This window comes from Enoplosus armatus, chromosome 8, assembly GCF_043641665.1.
Source record: "Enoplosus armatus isolate fEnoArm2 chromosome 8, fEnoArm2.hap1, whole genome shotgun sequence".
NCBI lineage: Eukaryota > Metazoa > Chordata > Actinopteri > Centrarchiformes > Enoplosidae > Enoplosus > Enoplosus armatus.
Window position 1 is genome coordinate 4182205 of NC_092187.1, and position 18278 is coordinate 4200482.

The 18278-nt window shown below is 41.8% G+C and overlaps 1 protein-coding gene across 1 annotated transcript in view; it reads right to left on the reverse strand.

Annotated features, from left to right (window-relative positions):
- Positions 1 to 18278, reverse strand: part of nphp4 (nephronophthisis 4) — a 161219-nt gene that overhangs the window by 142000 nt on the left and 941 nt on the right. The window contains exons 2-3 of the mRNA XM_070909736.1: positions 14142 to 14305; positions 13322 to 13459 (exon numbers count right to left, since the gene is read on the reverse strand). Coding sequence (XP_070765837.1) covers positions 13322 to 13459; positions 14142 to 14305 — 302 coding nt within the window. The remainder of the gene's footprint in view (positions 1 to 13321; positions 13460 to 14141; positions 14306 to 18278) is intronic.

The following is an 18278-nucleotide window of genomic DNA, read 5'->3' on the forward strand; positions in this document are numbered from 1 at the left end:
ATAACAGCACCGCAAATACAGCTGTGCATGATACACATTGCGTCGCAGAGCAGAGATGTGCATCCGGATTTATATCAACATCACCTGCTGTTTAACACACAGCTCATGAAAGAGTTTAAAAAACATTCTGCTTCCAATTTGATGGTTTACGGACAGATGCCATAATTACAGCTATGTACTTTCAATCATTTTCAAAGCAGGTGTTTGAAAATGTTCTGTCTAAAAATTAAGCTGGGCACATACACAGTGAGGCAGCGCAGGCTGCTGTCAATAATTCATCTCTGTGGTGTTGTGCATATGTGTTTATGCCATGTCACCAACTGGACAATCAAACTTCAGCCTTCCACATGCAAAGAACAGGCCTGATCAGTCTTTTTATCAAACCTCCCCAGTTAAGGCAGTTATGTAAATCTATAACAACAGGTTGAAGAACCCATAGTCTACAAAGTGTAGCCCACGCATACTAAATAAAAGGTGATAATTGCTCCATTAGTGCAAACACCACCCACATAGGTACACATTCATTTAGTTATCTTAATAAAAGGTTCAGTTAGTAAATTAATAATGCTGTGCCAAATTGACAACCTGCTGAAAAGAAAAACAACTAGTGTGTCAGGTTGTTTTCTAAATGATTTTGATAATGGCCATGAGCACATTTTTAGGGATAGCAACGTTGGTCAGGCACCACTTTGGTCCAGACTGAAATATCTAAGCAACTTTTAAATGGTTTACCATGAAACTTCGTAAAGGCATCCATGGTCCCCAGATGATAAATCTGAATCTTAATCTTTGGTGATCTCCTGACTCCAGTGCCACCATGAGGTTTACATTTGTGGTTTTTTAGTGAAATATCTCAACAACTATCGGATGGATTACCATGAAATGAACTGTAAAAACTTTGGTGATCCCCTGTCTTATCATGTAGCACCATCATCAGGTGAAAGTTTGTCCAGTACTTTGGTTTTTGACCTAATACCTCCAAATACCTGCAACCAACTTTGTGGGCGGCTCTGCACACCTGAAAAGCTACTGTCTAATCAGGCAAGTGGAAAATTGGACCAAGGCATTTAACACAAATATTAAACATTTACCTAACATGATTTCATACTGTAGCTATTCATCATTTAATGGGATTACTGTTACCTTTTCCATTGTTAAACATTACTTCTGGTACCAGTTCCTGATTTGTCAGAGCGGAAATACCGCTCCAGGGTCGTCAGTGCTTCTATCAGTACTTGAGTACCATTCATTCATTCATTTAAAGGAAGGACTTTTCAGAATTTATTTTTTTCCCTACATGTAGCCATCTGCTAATGATACGTTCAAAAGCGTTGAATGACTACATTCTGTGGACGGTAGTCCATGGTGAACAGGTTAAAACGTGTGGGCTGAAAGAGTGGAAATGAAAACACAGCAAATGCTAAACATAACAGATGCTGCACAAAGAATAACTGTTTCCGATAATGTCCCTCTTTTCTTTTCAGAACAAGTATCAATAAGAGTACTTATAAAAAATGATAAGCAGTACTAGTATCGATACCAGGATCAATAAATAATAATACCCATATCTAAACAACAGTGAGGAGGCAGAACTAAAAGCCCCTATGCATTTAACTGTTATAGCATATTTCAAATAATTCTGACATCTTTAAAATCCATTTGAATCCTAGGCTGTTTTCACTCCCTTTATTTACACATGGAATTATCATTGCATGTTATGCTAGGCATGTCATATTGTCAAGTTAGTAACAATATTTTGTTAATTTCAGGGCTCTATACTAAACATGTTCTGTGACATTTTGTTTTGTTTTTAAAAAGAAAGGCTATTACAAAACTTTTAGTTTTTATTTTCTCTTCTGCTTTTCTACACAACGCAGATATCTGTATATGAATGCAGGTTATCACAGAATTACATAAGAGACAAACGCTAAACCCTGTAGGCTATGCTGTCCAGGACAATCACAGAAGCAGCACCATTCACAACCCTGCTAAACTAAATGTCACAGGTTGAATCAGTGGGCCCCTTTCATCACAGATGTTTGCTTGTATTCAAGCCCAAAACCTACAAACGTATCAACAGAGAGGAATGTGATTGTTTATTATTTTCTTGTCTTGTCTTTGTGCTAGCTAAGCTAACTGGCTGCTGGCTGCATAAAGAGTTGACATGCGAGTTAGCTAATCTCACCTTTTCTCTAAACAGTGGAGAAAAGGGCAGAGCTTCTTATGTGAGAGTTGAATGGACACGCTTGAATAAATGTGAATCATGTGTGCAATCATACGTGATAGGCTGCCAAACACTGTGTATATAGCACACAACAACAAATATACCAGAGTCAAAAGAGACGTTCTTCTTCAGTTGAGCCAGCCTTTAGAGAGCAATGCAAAAATGGGAGGGGTGGAGGCTTTAACTGCAGCTTCGTTACAGCACTGACAGCTTAAATTTGGCAGCCTTTTGTACGTTTTAAGGAGAAATGTATGCTTTACAGGATGAATGTGACTACTGCCACGTATTCATTACTCCGAGCCCAAGTTTGAACCATATGGGATTCTTCACTTTGAAATCATTTGGCTCTTAAGAGAACAACTATTCAAGAAACAAAAGCGGAGGAATTGCATGACTGATGTTCAAATGTTTTCCCATCGGTGAAGCACTGTCTTCTTCTGCTTTTCAGTGCTTTGAAGTCCTGTAATATGTGTGTGCGTGTTGGTGCGTGTGGTGGTGAGGGGTATTGTTTTCATCACAATGTGGGGACCCGAGACATAGCAGTCCATTCTGCTGTGGGGGTCCTTTAGTTTAGGGGTAGGGTTAGAGGTGTTTGCATTAGGTTTAGACATGTGGTCAAGGTTAGGAGAAGTGACAAGGGAATAAAGGGTAGAGAAATAAAATATTCATGTGTATATGTGTGTGTGTGTGTGTGTGTGTGTCACTCGCAGTTTATTCTGTGCAGTGCTACCTACGTCATGCCAAACAGCATTTGGAGACCTAGAAAAACAGAGGTTGCACGGACAGGAACAAAACTTGGCCTTTTCTCCAAAGCCCAGCTGTCGACCCGATAATGTTGCACATATGAGAAGAAACCACTGGCTCCCTGTGAAGGCAGGGAGTTTAAATGGAGTGATCACAGTGAGAGACAATGCAGAAAGATGCACATTTCTCTCTGCCTCCTCCAGTCTTTCAACTCCTCCATCTGCGCCGTCTGTAGCACAACATTGCCCTCTACTGCCCACAGCTTTCACTACCTTAGACCAAGTACAGAGAGATGAGCTACACTGTTGAGAATATCCTAACAGCTGTCAAACAATCTGAGTCATGATGCGAGAAAACCAGCAATTGGTGAGAAAGTGTAAGTCTAGTCTGGATGATTTAGGTCATAGACACCAAAAAGACAAGAGGGACATTAGTTCACAGGCTGGAGATTGACTGCGCTTTACTGAGGTATTTTTTGAAAGCACATATACACAGAAGCCCATGACACGACAAAATGGCTTTGTTTTTCATCAGAGTCACAAACCAAGCACAGGAAATATACAATAACCCTCTGTGCATCCAAGCAAACTAAATTTTCAGTATGAATTTATTGGGCTACACTTGCTGCAATCCATACATAAAAGCAGCCTTCACAAGATTTGAAAACCATTCAAGCATTGACAAACCTATCAAACTGTCGTCAAATGTGCACTCGACTTCCAAAACAAAAGCTAAATAAGTCAGACTTGACAACTCAAAAACAACTTGTAAAGCGGCAGACACAAAAAGCAACAGACATCGTAATTGTCAAGACGTCTTGCCTCTGCTGGGGAAGAAAGAAATGCGGAGACAAAGCAAGAAAATACATTTAGTAAGCGCTCTCTCTCTGTCTTTAATCACTCCGCATCTTTGCTCACCCGATATTAAAACCAATCCATCATGGCTGACTCAGGAGAGGTGGGGGCCTTGCAATTTTCACTGTGCTCCTGTAACTCAGGAGAGGATCCCCCCTCTGACATTATTTGGATATCAAACAGCAATTTGCCACTCATAAACACCAGCATGAATGCGAGTGCATCGGGCCAAATCCAATAAAAAAAGCTGGTGCAGCTCTTGCGGCATGACACAGAGAGGGCCAGGCCCACTTTATCATCCTGATAGGATATGATGTGGTTTATATTATTACCCTGGATGGATAATGGGATTTGGACGCTTATTGGGATACCAAGTGGGTTTTTATACAGGCTATGACTATTATGGTGGATCAAAGTAAGGCCATACACTGTGGGAGATTGTTCGATCAAAAGAACATCAAGCAGAGGAAAGGAGAGAAAACAGATGGCGACAAAACTGGAAATCAGAATGTGCCATAGCTGTGACTCATTGGTGTCTCTGTAAAAAGACTTATGCAACATTCTGCATTTATCAGCCAGCTACAGCTCACGGCATTCTTTCCATTAAAAAGAGTTTCTCAAAAACACCTTGTACTCACTGCTCACACTGTAAGCAGATCAGGCATCTTCAATACTGGAAGCTATAGAGGAGCTCAGCAGTGCTCTGACGCAGTGGGCGACTGGCCTCCAACCAGGGTGCACTGAGACCTTCAGATGTTTGAATGAGGGACATTCAGCTTCCAGCTGTTTGCCAGATATCTGTATAAAAATAACAGAATGACTTGGAAGAGATGGTAAACATGATGCTGGGACACATTTTCAAGGCACAGGACTACATAGGGGTGCATTTTGAAGCTTACAACTGATGACCCTTTCGCAAGAAACTTCTCTGGCATGAACTGTAGTTGGACTGCATCTTTCAACTGGTTCAAGGTTCAAGCCATGTGATAGCAGTAATGCCTCCTCAATTGTTGAGTCTTGAGCAAGAAGATGCCAAAACCCTGCCACCAACAGGGCTGCGGTTCTGTATTTGACTCTTTTGATTACCATAGAAGGGGGTAAGCTCACAGAGGGGACGTTGCTGCTGGACGTTGCTGCTGGACGTTCTCTCAAACTCAAGGGCAGATCCACAAGAACGCCTGGATGAAACTTGGCTGCCAAATTAAGGGAATTTACATTTCTGAGGAAAGGCGCAGTAATAGCCTTGTTTGTTCCCTCATTCTTCCTCTCTCACAGGTATAAAATGCTTTCTTCCAGTGTGAAGTGTATTCCATAATTCACCAGAATGAGAGGTTGCAGTTTATTGTTGCAAATTATTTATCACGAAGAAAATGAGTAATGTTTCTCACGAAAATGATCCAGCTCAAATGTTTTTCTCTCATGTTTTACTGACAATTAATGTCTCTCCACCGTCAGTCATTTTAAAGCACTTTGTGTTGACTCTTTCCGAACACCCTGCTTTCATACGCTAAATCTAAAGAAAGTGTGACATAGTAACACATCTATTTATTGGTTGTTAGGGCTGTTTGGTTGCAACTTTAGTTGACTTGTCCTTGTTTCCTGAGGACAAAAAGGGCTCACTAGTTATTTTGTATATACAGTATTTCAGGCTTTATAGGGCTTTAGAGGATTCTTCACTGGTCAGCCGGTTCCTGAATTCAATGAAAGGTTGGCCTATTTTTGACTGTATTTTATTAGGCATGTTTAGACAGCATTTAACACAGTCGACAGTGGATTTTTAAAGGCCAATATAATAACACTAGTTATTATTATCATTCTTAATTATCTCAGGTACACAATGACATTACCTTGACTTCACGTTTGGAGCCTCCATGCAAAACAGTGATGCACGTCCCTGGGTAGTCACCCAGGTCAGAGCCAAGGTCCGCCGATTCAGATCGGTGCAGATTAATTGGCCAAACCAGTTAATCATTCGACCTCTACATTTAACATTTGAGAAGTTTGGCTTCTTTTGTAAAACAAAAGTGTTTTGTGGGAAACACATTTATGTTTCTCAAAGCAACATATCAAAAAAGGTATTGTTTTGGTACCAGTACTGAAACACAGGTAGTGTATTGGCATTTACAAAACAGAACCCAGCCATAAGACTTTATGGAGGGAAGACATCAAGGGACAGATTTGTTGCTGCACTAAACTGAACTGAAGTGGTGGCTTCTTCTAACCACTGTTAACCACTGTTCACATTAGTGCACATCGTCATAACTTCCATTGCTGTATGTTACTGGATTAAAATGAATGGCAGTATCTATAGAGCCACTGTATAAACTATAAGGTGATGCAAAAGGCACAGACTTCTACTATTTAGAATCAAATACCTCTTGACAAACATGAGTAACAATGTTTCTGCTCAACTCTGGTCTTACTTTTGGTTTTTTAATGCTTCTTCTTTACCACCATTAGCACGATGACCTCGACCAGTGGTTTCCAACTTGGGGGTATATATATCTATAAACACCGCCATAAAGTATACCCGTAAAGTATACCCCAGCAGTCCAAACGGGCCCCACTCGGGCCCCATTGTACGCTCCTAAGTTTCAACACCAGGTGAGGGAGTGGGCAGGTGGGTTTTTTACAGTAACTTTGATAATGAAATCCTGCACTCTGCAACAATGAGTAATGAGGAGGAGTCAAATACAGCTCCAGCAATCATGGCCTTCGCAGGTTCAGCACCTTGACAGCGCTTGTGACACTTTATAGTTTGTAATGTTAAAAAGCTCCAACAGTTTAAAATGTACTCAATACAATTAACTGCATAATCTGTGTCCAGTGTTCTAAAGTGGGCTGTTAAAATTCGTTGTGCATTTGAAATGATATATATCCTCTGACTGTGCTGCAGGAAAGGGGCCAACTCAGGGTTAGCTATAGGGGGGCCTTGTGTGTTTGAATTATGGTGCTGTCTATAAAATATAATATACATGCATTTCATTAATTTATGTGGAGAAGACAACTAAATTTAAGGCCTACTTTAGAAGTTTATATCTTTATTTATTTAATATAACCAACAGTTAAAATGAAGCGTTTTCCAAACTTTCAAGACTTTGAAACTTTACGAACCCTGACGTAAAAGGGCTGTTTAAAGCTATCAACTTTAACTTTACCTACTGTACCGGAAACAAGCCACCAAAGCAGCATGGACATGACAGACCGGAGGGTACCTAGCTAAACAAAAGAACTCCTTTCAAGTTGAATGGATACCATGAAGATGTTCTGATTTGTGGCATATTTCAATATCAGTGTCGGATATTTTGCCTTTTGTGTCTTAAGTGCTCCGTAGCTACGACATTCTCTTTAGCATTTTCAAGAAATAATTGGAAATTTCATCATCAAAGCACAACTTTCACAGAGTGCATCACACAGTTTGACATCAAAAAATTGTTTCTTTGTTCCCTTTGTCTGATGATGATTACAGAGGAGAAACGACTCAAAGAACAATGGTTGGGGAAAGTAAAGAAATGAAAGAAGTGCAACAAAGTGAGACAGTAGACTTCGTAACTGCGTAACTAAAAACCCAGCTCTGACTGAAACTGCAGGCCAACCACATTCACATTGACTCACGCAGAAAAGTTAATCCCAAAGCAATCCCAAGTCAATAAAACAGTGAGTCTTTAGTGTTGCATGTTCAGAGGAGCGCAACCACAACAGAAATATTACCACTCCCAAAAGAGGGTATTAAATTACAATAAATACTACAGTAAGTACACGTAATTGCAGCAAATTTACCTCCAAACCATAAAGGATTGATGTCCTAATGATTGGATTTGCTTGTTTATCAAGATAATATAGCAAACAAACACTGCTTTCAGCAATACAATCTGCATACACAACACTAACAGGGAGCTAGAAGTGATGACATGAAGAAACAAAACTAAAATTATCACCACTTTACGGGAGGAGCTGAGCTTCAGGCTCACAACAAGCAGTTGAGTCCAGAGTGATTTTGTCAGTAGAGAAAAGCAACTTTGTATGTATTCACAGCTGCAACTAACAATTCGTTTCTTATTAAGTAATTTGTCACTTTCTTTTTCAGTTTATCAATTGATAGTGTAGGCTGTAAAATGTCAAACTATGTCTATCCCAAGTTAGCTCAATGTGACGTCTTCAAATTGTTAATTCTGTCTGACCAACAGTCCAAAATCAAAAGGTATATTAAAAGTAATATGAAACTGAAAAGGGCTACAGATCCTGAGGATACTGTGATACAGCCTGCCTCAGTGTGCTGCAGTGTCATTCAAAATGCAACCATGGCCAAACACTCCACACGACTTAGTTGTGATGCTTGAGGTGATTGATGGATGCAGTTAAGCCAAATGGTCCATTTTGAATTCACCAGGCCTCTCACAGGTTTTGTGTGTCTACTGCTAACAAACTGCCGCTGGTTCTTCGCAGGGCTGCTGATCCTGTCGATCACGAAAGTTAAACCTATAATGACAGTGACAGCAAGATGGCAGAAGTGTTTGTTGTTCATTTGAGAGGACGAGCAGACAGCTAATGAGTTGCGACTGTGAACACATTAAAAGGCGGCAGAAATACTTCCATAGAAACAATTAGATGTTAAATTCTTGTACGCAGTACATGCTGATTGAAGATCAATCAAATCTTTTCAATCACATCTGTTCAGTGGGAGTGTGAAAACTGAGAAGGCTGAGTTGAAATAGCAAAACACACCAAAGCCTCCACAATGCGAGACTGCCAGCATTTCACAATTAGCGGCCACACACCGAGTGAAAGGCCTGAACAAGGTGCTTTCATGGTTTTACCTGGAAATTCCAAAAAATACAGAAATGCAAAGACAAGCACAACTGCTCCACTTCCTCAACACCACTATAGCTGCACAGTTAACCAAGGAACGCAGCCTTTACAGGTCATAGTTCACCTCAGTTCAACTTTGACTGAGCAAATGTGCTCAATCGGCCAATAGAAATACTCTGTGTTTGGAAATGGAAAAGATATTATTTTAGCGTGCTTCATCACTATATCTATCACATTGTCACACTCCAAACTGTAGCGTCGCTCATACACTGTTTACAGTGTAAAGTGCAGGGCAATTTCGTAGGATGGAAATGTGATGTGAGCATACCTTAAGGACTGTGTGGGCGAGTACAGACTGTGCTTGACTGACATATGTCTGACCCTGTGATGGCTCTCGCTTGAATATATCGGAGCTGATTGGGTCATTATGGGCAATTTTGCAAATCGGTGAGCAGGAATGCTTTATGGCAATATTGGATTTTTGCATCAATGTGATGACTTACCTTTAACTGAATGGTATTTAATGATCTGGATAAGCCAAAAACAAACATTCTCTCCTATTTTATTAACGATTTCTATAGTGATCTTCCAGAAAACGTATATATTGTCTTCTATATTCTATAATATAAATAATACCTTATTTTAGTCATGACTATATAGAGAAATTTGATTTGAAACCAAGTTTTCAGGTGTTTTCAGGACAATTGAAATATCAAGTTCTTACATTTGCCACAGTCATTGTGTGATTTAGAACAACGTATTAGAATCAGAATCAGAATCAGAAACTGTTTATTGCCAAGTAACATACATTACAAGGAATTTGCTGTGGTCTGAAGGTGCTATTGTTTTGATAACAAATAAGTAGAATATAAAAGCTAAAATAAGAATAAGAATAAAAATAAAAATAAAATAAAAAAAATAAGATAAGATAAATAACAACAGTGCAGTGACCAGAATAAAGTAAAGTGTCCAGATAAAGTGTCCAGTAGGGGGTGGGTGCGTTAATGTAACGCAGTGGGGACAGGGGTGATGTACGTTAATATAACGTATAGCTTGTGTTTGTGTTCTGGGGGGGGGGTCAGTGAGAGTTTGTCAGGTTGACTGCAGAGGGGAAGAAACTGTTTTTGTGGCGGGAGGTTTTGGTCCTGATGGACCGCAGCCTCCTGCCAGAGGGGAGGGGGTCGAACAGATGGTGTCCGGGGTGGGAGGGGTCGGCAGCGATCTTCCCTGCTCTCCTCAGGGTCCTGGAGGAGTACAGGTCCTGAAGAGATGGGAGGTTGCAGCCGATCACCCTCTCTGCAGAGCGGATGATACGCTGCAGTCTGCGTCTGTCCTTGGTGGAGGCAGCAGCGTACCAGACGGTGATGGAGGAGGTGAGGATGGACTCTATGATGGCAGTGTAGAAGTGAACCAGCATTTTTTGTGGCAGGTTAAACTTCCTCAGCTGCCTCAGGAAGTACATCCTCTGTTGGGCTTTCTTGATGACGGAGCTGATGTTCAGCTCCCACCGGAGGTCCTGGCTGATGATGGAGCCCAGGAAACGGAAGGACTCCACAGTGTCCACTGCAGAGTCACACAGGGTGATGGGGGCGGGTGGGGCTGCGCTCTTCCTGAAGTCAACAACCATCTCCACTGTCTTTGAAGCGTTAAGCTCCAGGTTGTTGCTGTTGCACCAGGTCACCAGATGGTCAATCTCCCACCTGTAGGCAGACTCATCCTCTCCAGAGATGAGTCCGATGAGGGTGGTGTCGTCCGCGAACTTCAGGAGCTTGACAGACTGGTGACTGGAGGTGCAGCTGTTGGTGTAGAGGGAGAAGAGTAGAGGAGAAAGAACGCAGCCTTGAGGGGAGCCGGTGCTGATCGTCCGCGAGTCAGAGACGTGTTTCCCCAGCTTCACGTGCTGCTTCCTGTCAGACAGGAAATCTGTGATCCACCTGCAGGTGGGGTCAGGCACGTTGAGCTGGGAGAGCTTGTCCTGAAGAAGAGCCGGGACGATCGTGTTGAAGGCAGAGCTGAAGTCTACAAACAGGATCCTGGCATAGGATCCTGCGGAGTCCAGGTGCTGGAGGATGTAGTGTAGAGCCAGGTTGACGGCGTCGTCTACAGACCTGTTGGCTCTGTAGGCGAACTGCAGGGGGTCCAGCAGAGAGTCTGTGATGGATTTGAGGTGGGACAAAACCAGGCGTTCAAATGATTTCATGACCACAGAGGTCAGGGCGACGGGTCTGTAGTCATTTAATCCAGTGGGCCCTGGTTTTTTGGGGACGGGGATGATGGTGGAGGCCTTGAAGCAGGCTGGCACGTGGCATGTCTCCAGTGAGGTGTTGAAGATGTCCGTGAACACCGGAGACAGCTGATCGGCGCAGCGCTTCAGGCAGGATGGGGAGATGGAGTCTGGTCCAGCAGCTTTACGCGGGTTTTGTCTCTTGAAGAGCCTGTTCACATCTCTTTCAAGGACAGACAGAGGTGTTGATGCTGGAGGAGTGGGGGGCGCTGTGGGGGGCAGCTGTGGTGGTAGGAGGTGTGAGAGTTCAGCCCCAGGTGTGATGAGGGGGTTGGGGCTGTTGGGCTGGAGCTGGTGGGTGATGGTGTGGGGGATGGTGTTAGGACTGTCCCATTGTCTTTCAAAGCGACAGTAGAAGTCGTTGAGGCTGTTGGCGAGGCGTCGGTCGTTAGCAGAGTTGGGGGCTCTTGGCTTGTAGTTGGTGATCTGCCTGAGCCCCCTCCACACAGAAGCAGAGTCGTTGGAGGAGAACTGGTTTTGTAGTCTCTCTGAGTACAGTCGTTTAGCTTCCCTCACCGCCTTGCTAAACTTGTACTTGGCTTCCTTAAACTCCGCTCTGTTGCCACTCTTAAACGCCTCTTCCTTTTCCAACCTCAGCTGTCGCAGTCTTGCTGTGAACCAGGGTTTGTCGTTGTTATAACTCACCCTGGTCCGAGTTGGTACGCAGCAGTCCTCACAGAAGCTGATATATGAAGTCACAGCCTCTGTGTACTCATCCAGACTGTTGGTAGCAGTCCTGAAAACATCCCAGTTAGTACAGTCCAAACACGCCTTCAGGTCCTCTGCAGCTTCACTGGTCCACTTCTTCGAAGTTCTCACAACAGGCTTAGAAAGTTTTAATTTCTGCCTGTATGTGGGAATCAGGTGGACCATGTCGTGGTCGGAGTGTCCCAGTGCAGCGCGGGTGACGGCGTGAAAAGCGTTACTGACTGTGGTGTAACAGTGATCCAGAGTGTTCCCCTCCCTGGTGGGGCATTTAATAAACTGTTTGTATATTGGGAGTTCGTGTCTGAGATTACCTTTGTTAAAGTCACCGAGGACAATAACTAAGGAGTCCGGGTTGGTCTGCTCCGTTTCCAGTATCTGATCGGCGAGTGCGTGCTGTGCGTCCTGCACGTTGGCCTCCGGTGGAATGTAAACACCGACCAGAATGAATGAAGCGAACTCACGGGGGGAGTAGTAAGGTTTACAGTTTATGAAAAAGGTTTCCAGGGAAGGAGAGCAATGCCGTCGGATCACTGTCACGTCGTTACACCAGCTGCTGTTGATGTAGAAACAAATACCTCCACCCTTTGTTTTGCCGGAGAGTTGCGCGTCGCGGTCCGCTCGGAGTAGCTGGAATCCGTCCAGCTGCAGCGCCGCGTCGGGAGTTCTTTCCCCCAGCCATGTCTCCGTGAAGCACAAAACAGCAGATGAATAAAAGTCCTTGTTTCTCCTCATCAGCAGCTGGAGTTCGTCCATCTTATTCCCCAGTGAGCGCACGTTAGAGAGAAATATTCCGGGTAGCGGTGTGCGTTGTCCTCGCCGGCGAAGACGCACGAGCGCACCGGCACGTTTCCCTCTACGTCGGCGTTGAGCTGCAAAGGTGAGAGCACCTTTGACCAGAATGTCCCATAAAGCAGTTAAAGGTGCCAGAAATTCGGGAAACAAATCCACTGGAGATGTTCCCCTGATGTTCATGAGCTCTTCTCTGGTGAAAGAGCTCCGTGAACCAAAACAAAAAACACTGTTTACAAACAAAACAAGGCAAAACAATGCGCTCCAACAGACCGAGGCAGCCATCCGCGGCGCCATCTTGGATCATTAACCTGCAAAACTAACTGTACATTTGTCATTTGTTGTAACTGCCAATTGGGTTGCCATTCATCATGTCTACCATAAAGTGATGTAAAAGGTAGTTGATACAATCTGTACGGTGTCCATGATTTTCCTCTGAAAATCCCCCATTAATAACTCTCATATGTTGTTGCTTCACCTAAAAATCTGGTTTTCAGCTTGCAAGCTTACAGGGTTAGAAAATGGGCTGGATCGCTTATAACATGGGATTTGTTGGATGCAACTGGAATCACTTATTGCCAATCAGGGCAGTTTGTTGTTTCGCTGAGTTTAGGGTGTCAACATTCTCAAGAGCGTAGCAGAACACAGTCCAATCATCACTGCTAATTTAAAACCTTGAGTGGTGGAGCTTTTGAGTTGTTTTTAATTAAATAATGGCCGTGCTAAATTAATGTAATTTATGCTTGAATGGGCATTGATTTCACTATATAATCATCAACCCACTGCTTACCAAAACAACATGAGAGGAGTTTCAAATAGAGTCTAAAAACCCAGCAGTAAATCACAGCTGCGTGTCATCTGCAGTTGTCTGGCCTTACATTAGCGGAACGCCTATCATAATAAAGCTACCTCATTGAAGCAGAGCTTGTTGTTTTTCATCCTCTGGGGTGGGCTCTTCCATGTTTTCCCAAAAAAGTGCTGGTGATTTCTATCAAACAGGGTCACTCGCAGTTGGTAGGCCACATCTTGTTCCCCCTCTGACATCTCCTGTGAGTAAAAAGGGAAGACACCCACATTAGAAAAGTCACAGCTAATCCCTGTCCTAAAAGATTTGAATGTATGAAAAATTAAAACATTAAATCTGTCAATTTAACGTTGCCCATCTCCTCAGCAAACATCCCTGAGTGAGTTTCACTAAAGATCTTTATAGAAGATCCAAACCCTAAATTCTGCATACATGTAGGACATCAATTATCAATTATTCCACAAAAATATAGACTATTTTAAGTCCACTCAATGGAAGGAGGCAGCAAGCAGTGGGTGTGTGTTAGGCAATCATGTGTGTTAAGATTAGCTACAGGTGGATTATCTCTAAACCGAATTTACAAGAGGATCCATATCATGTTTACACTGGTATTTTGTACTGGTCAACGTAATTGACCGTTTGATAAAATGCAAGGTCACCTTTAATCATCAACTTTTTGGACAGAGTTTTGCGAGTTCTCTTCAGACGCACTGTGACGTATAATAAATTAACGTTATAGAGGCGAGATATTGTATAAACTCTTGTAATTTCTTAGCTATATAATGACAGCCCAAAGTTAGCAGTCAACTCTACAAACTAAAAACCACACATTTAGGTGCGTTTAACCACCAACCGCATTTCTTCTATGAGCAGAACTGTTTGTATATCTCTATTAAGCCTTTAGCGTTCGCTGTGAGCAGTCACCTGCGGGAGATGAGCTGCAGTGAGCCGGTTGAGGCTGAGCTGGAAGCCGTGGGACTGGGTGAAGTGGCTTTCCACAGCCAGGCGAACTGTCTGACTGGGCGGGGGAGGCAACCGGCTTCTCTCAAACACTTCTCTCCAGCCGTCTTCCATGGTGGATATGTCTTCTGTTTTTACCATAGTCTTAAATTTATATAAAAAAAAATTAGAATGACACTGCAAAAAATTCAGAAATGCCGCGTACAACCGAGTTTTTACTGTTAGTGTTATCTATTCTACCCGATCATACTTTCAAACCCGCGGCCGCCATATTGAAATCGGATTCTACTATTCGGCGCAGACGGGTTAGCTGAGTAAATCAACGATTTCATCAGGAGTATTCACGAGTAAAAAGAAAAATACAATTAGTAGGGATTTAACGTATGAGTAAGACCTTTATGCAATGAGTCATCTTCTACCGAAAATGAACTTCTAAACAAAATGTCCCAATCGTCGTCTCTTAATCTACACCTGTAATTTGGTATTTCCCATCGCGCTGCATCAGTTACTATGGTAATGTTCACGTTGCCATGCAGGTCTACAGTCTCGGTCTTCCTCAAACGTGACTAACAAAACAAAACAAAGCAAAAAACTTATAGTAAACATAAATATACAATTATTTAATCATTATTTTAAATATATTATTGATATTATAATTCGTAGTAGTAGTAGCTATAGTAGTAGTATTGCATTGATATTAGTGGTGACATGGACAGTCTGTGACAGGAGAAGTCCAAATAGCTCATTTAAGCTTAAACATTTAAATTTTAATGGTGGCCCATTGCAGTAAAATAAGGTCTGTGTCCCTTTTTATAGCAAAGTGTGAGATAATTTGCCGTGACTGGATCTTAAAATTTAGACGCATAATGTTCAGACCTTAATTGTCCCATTTCACCTGATGGTCCACTTTGTCTGACTTCAGTGTGTCTGGGACAAGGGGGAATGAAAACAATTGCGGTGTGAAATGACTGGCCAGGCTGCAACTGAGTTTATTCCTATTAGTGACACCGTCCCACAAAAAGGCAGATACAGCCCAAGTAATGATGTACATGCCCAAATAATCATTACAGATGATTAGGGAAAAGCCCTTCAGACATTCAAGAGGTATAAAAAAGTATTTTAAAAGTTGAGGGCATTAATAAGTAGTAAGTATAAGTAGAACAACTTTTTTTTATTGCTTTAGGTTAGGGGTATTGCTATATGATGGTTCCTCTGGGTGCCAGAATTGGAGGGCAATGATGGGTGCAAAACTACAGAGCCCCTTACATCTCACAAGATTTAACCTGCAAGAACAAGATTTTAACTCTTGGGTAGAATTATTATATATATTGTATAACTTTTATGTTGTGAAACAAGATATTACGCTCAGTTGTACTTTTTACACCACTACATTTCGATTGACAGCTTTAATTTTCAGATTACAATTTTCTATACCCTTCTTGTCCAGTGAAAACCACGTATCTCCAAATTCTCATATTTCTTAAGATAGATAAACCTTTTGACTTGCAATCAGTCTTGTTCATCTATTAGTTTACTTTAATTTGTATAGTCAAAGTTGCTGACAACTCCAGCCATTCCGCAGCTGGAGAGGGCCCACAAAAATGAAAAATTAAAGGAGATTTATTTATTATTATGACATTTCTAGTAGCTCAACACTTTGTTGAATGTAAACATCAAGCACTAGAGGTAACGTTTTCCCCTTTGCCTCCCATTTATTCTGTCCTACATGCAACAACATGTAGTGTTACCAGTCTGCATTTACTCAAGCACTGTACCCAAGATCATTTTCAGGTACTTGTACTTTATTTGAGTATTGCCTTTTCCTGATACTTTATACTTCTACTTCTACTGCAATATAAAATGGTAGATTCCTATTGACCAGCTACAACATCAAAATACTGCTTATATGTGAATGCATCATAATAATAAAATGCTGATAATGATGATGATCAATATTGTAATAAAATATATAATAAAATAACCCAGACTGGGGCCAATCTTTCCTACATAATGAGTATTTTATGGTTTTATACATTTTGTTGATAATACTTAGTACGTTTACTTTTTGAATGCATGGCCTATACTAGTAATGGAGTTTTTTTCTTAATGGTACCGCTACTATTACTTTTTTAAATATCTGAAGAGCCACACCATAGACTGTATATAAACAAAATATATACAGTATGTATAAAGAGAAGGTTCACAGTAATATGAATCATACAGCAGCTTCCTGTCAAGCAGAGGCAGTAGAAGAAGAGAAACACTAGAGGGCAGCAACACGTCACCGCGGCGTAACGTCAGCGTCACGAGGAAGAAGACGGAAGCGGTAGGTACAAACTGAAAACAGGGCGATGTTTGGACTCTTCAGGAAAACTAAACCTGTGAAAATTAGGAGCCGTAATGAAAACAGAAAGTACGGAGTTGCTGCAAAAGATGTGAAGGAGCTGCTTAAAAAAGGCTGCAAGTTATTACAGGTGAGGCCGTGTGTCTTCTTCTAGTTTGTTTTTAACAGCTGTGGACGCACGTCCCGCTTCCTCCTCAGCGAGGATATAACGTAATGGTAAAGAAGAGGAAAGGCAGCACTGTTGATATAAACAAAAGAAGCCTACGTTTGGTACACGCAACGTTAGATGTTTGGTTAACTGCTGTCCAGTCCAGAGTTATCTTCACCAAGAAAAAGATAAAGGGAATCTTATTATTTTCATATAATGTTCAGACAGCTTGGATCCACCAGAGATATCCTAACATGTTCTCTGCATATAAGATAAGAAAAAAACACCTTGTTCTATACACAGGAGGGGGGAAATATATTGCATTGATATATATATATATCAATGCAAATGCACCAAAGTTAGAAAGCATTTCATTTCAAGCATGATCCTTTCAAAATAAATGTTACATATGACTAAGTGTTGTTTCAGAGAGAGCAATTCACTGACGCTGCCTGTCCTCCAGCACATATTGAATAGACTCACTGTACCAAGACACAAGATACACAAGATAAACATATCCATTTAATCCGAGCAGACTGTGTCATAGATAGCTCTGTGACGTAAGGCATCATTTAATGGAAAAAGAACTTCAGGAACTACAAAGAAGATATTATGTCACCATAACTCTTGTCTCCAGATTTGTCTGCACATTCTGTAAACAACCATAAAACATCTTGAGATGAGATGAGATTATAGCTGACAGTGTCCCAGGCCTTTCCCCACTTCTTATACATGTTTTGTTTTTTTTTGTCCATAGATTGGTATCACAGTAGTCAGTGGTCACAGTGTAAAACAATGAGCAAGAGATAGTGGGCATCCCCTTTGAATAGCGTGAAACTTGAAAAACACGTTTAGATAAATGCATTTTACCGTAATAGCTCAGAATTTGTGAGGCTTTGTCCTACACATTAACTAAAAAAAACAATATCTTAACTTGGGCCTACAAGTGGCTTGAATTAGAATAATTATAATGTATACTTTTATGTCATCCTCATTTCCAGTTGCCACTTGCTGGTGCACATGTTTGTTTGTATGCGGATGGAACAAAAGTGACGGAGGAATTCTTTCCGACTCTGCCAGAAAACACTGAACTTGTTCTTCTCTGCAGAGATCAGACATGGAGTGGAGGTAGGTGAAGAAATTAAAAGAAAAAAAGAAAAAAGAAAATAAAGACAAATGCTTCAACGCTAAACGTGTTGTCTAACTCTTATAACCCCCTGTGCTTCTAATTCCAGTTGTGTGTGACATCGGTCAGCTGCTGAGCACAGACCGGCACGCTGATGGCCTCATTGAAGCGGCGAAAGGGCTCCTGTCTGATGAGCAGTCCCCCAAGAGGCGTAAAATCCTGGCCGACCTGCTGCTGAACCTGGACGACAGATCTGAGCTGGAGTGCAGAAAGGAGGATGAAGACTGGTTCAAAGGTACAATGGAGACTCAGGCCATCCGCACTTGTGCTGCTTGGTTTATGGGTTGTCACGGCAACATAGTGCTGCCACAATGACAAAAATAAATGTGCTCATTATGACATGATCATTTTCTTGTGTTACAGAGATCCTTTTCATGCTAAAACAAGACAGCTTTGATGTGATAACAACATATTTTGCTCATT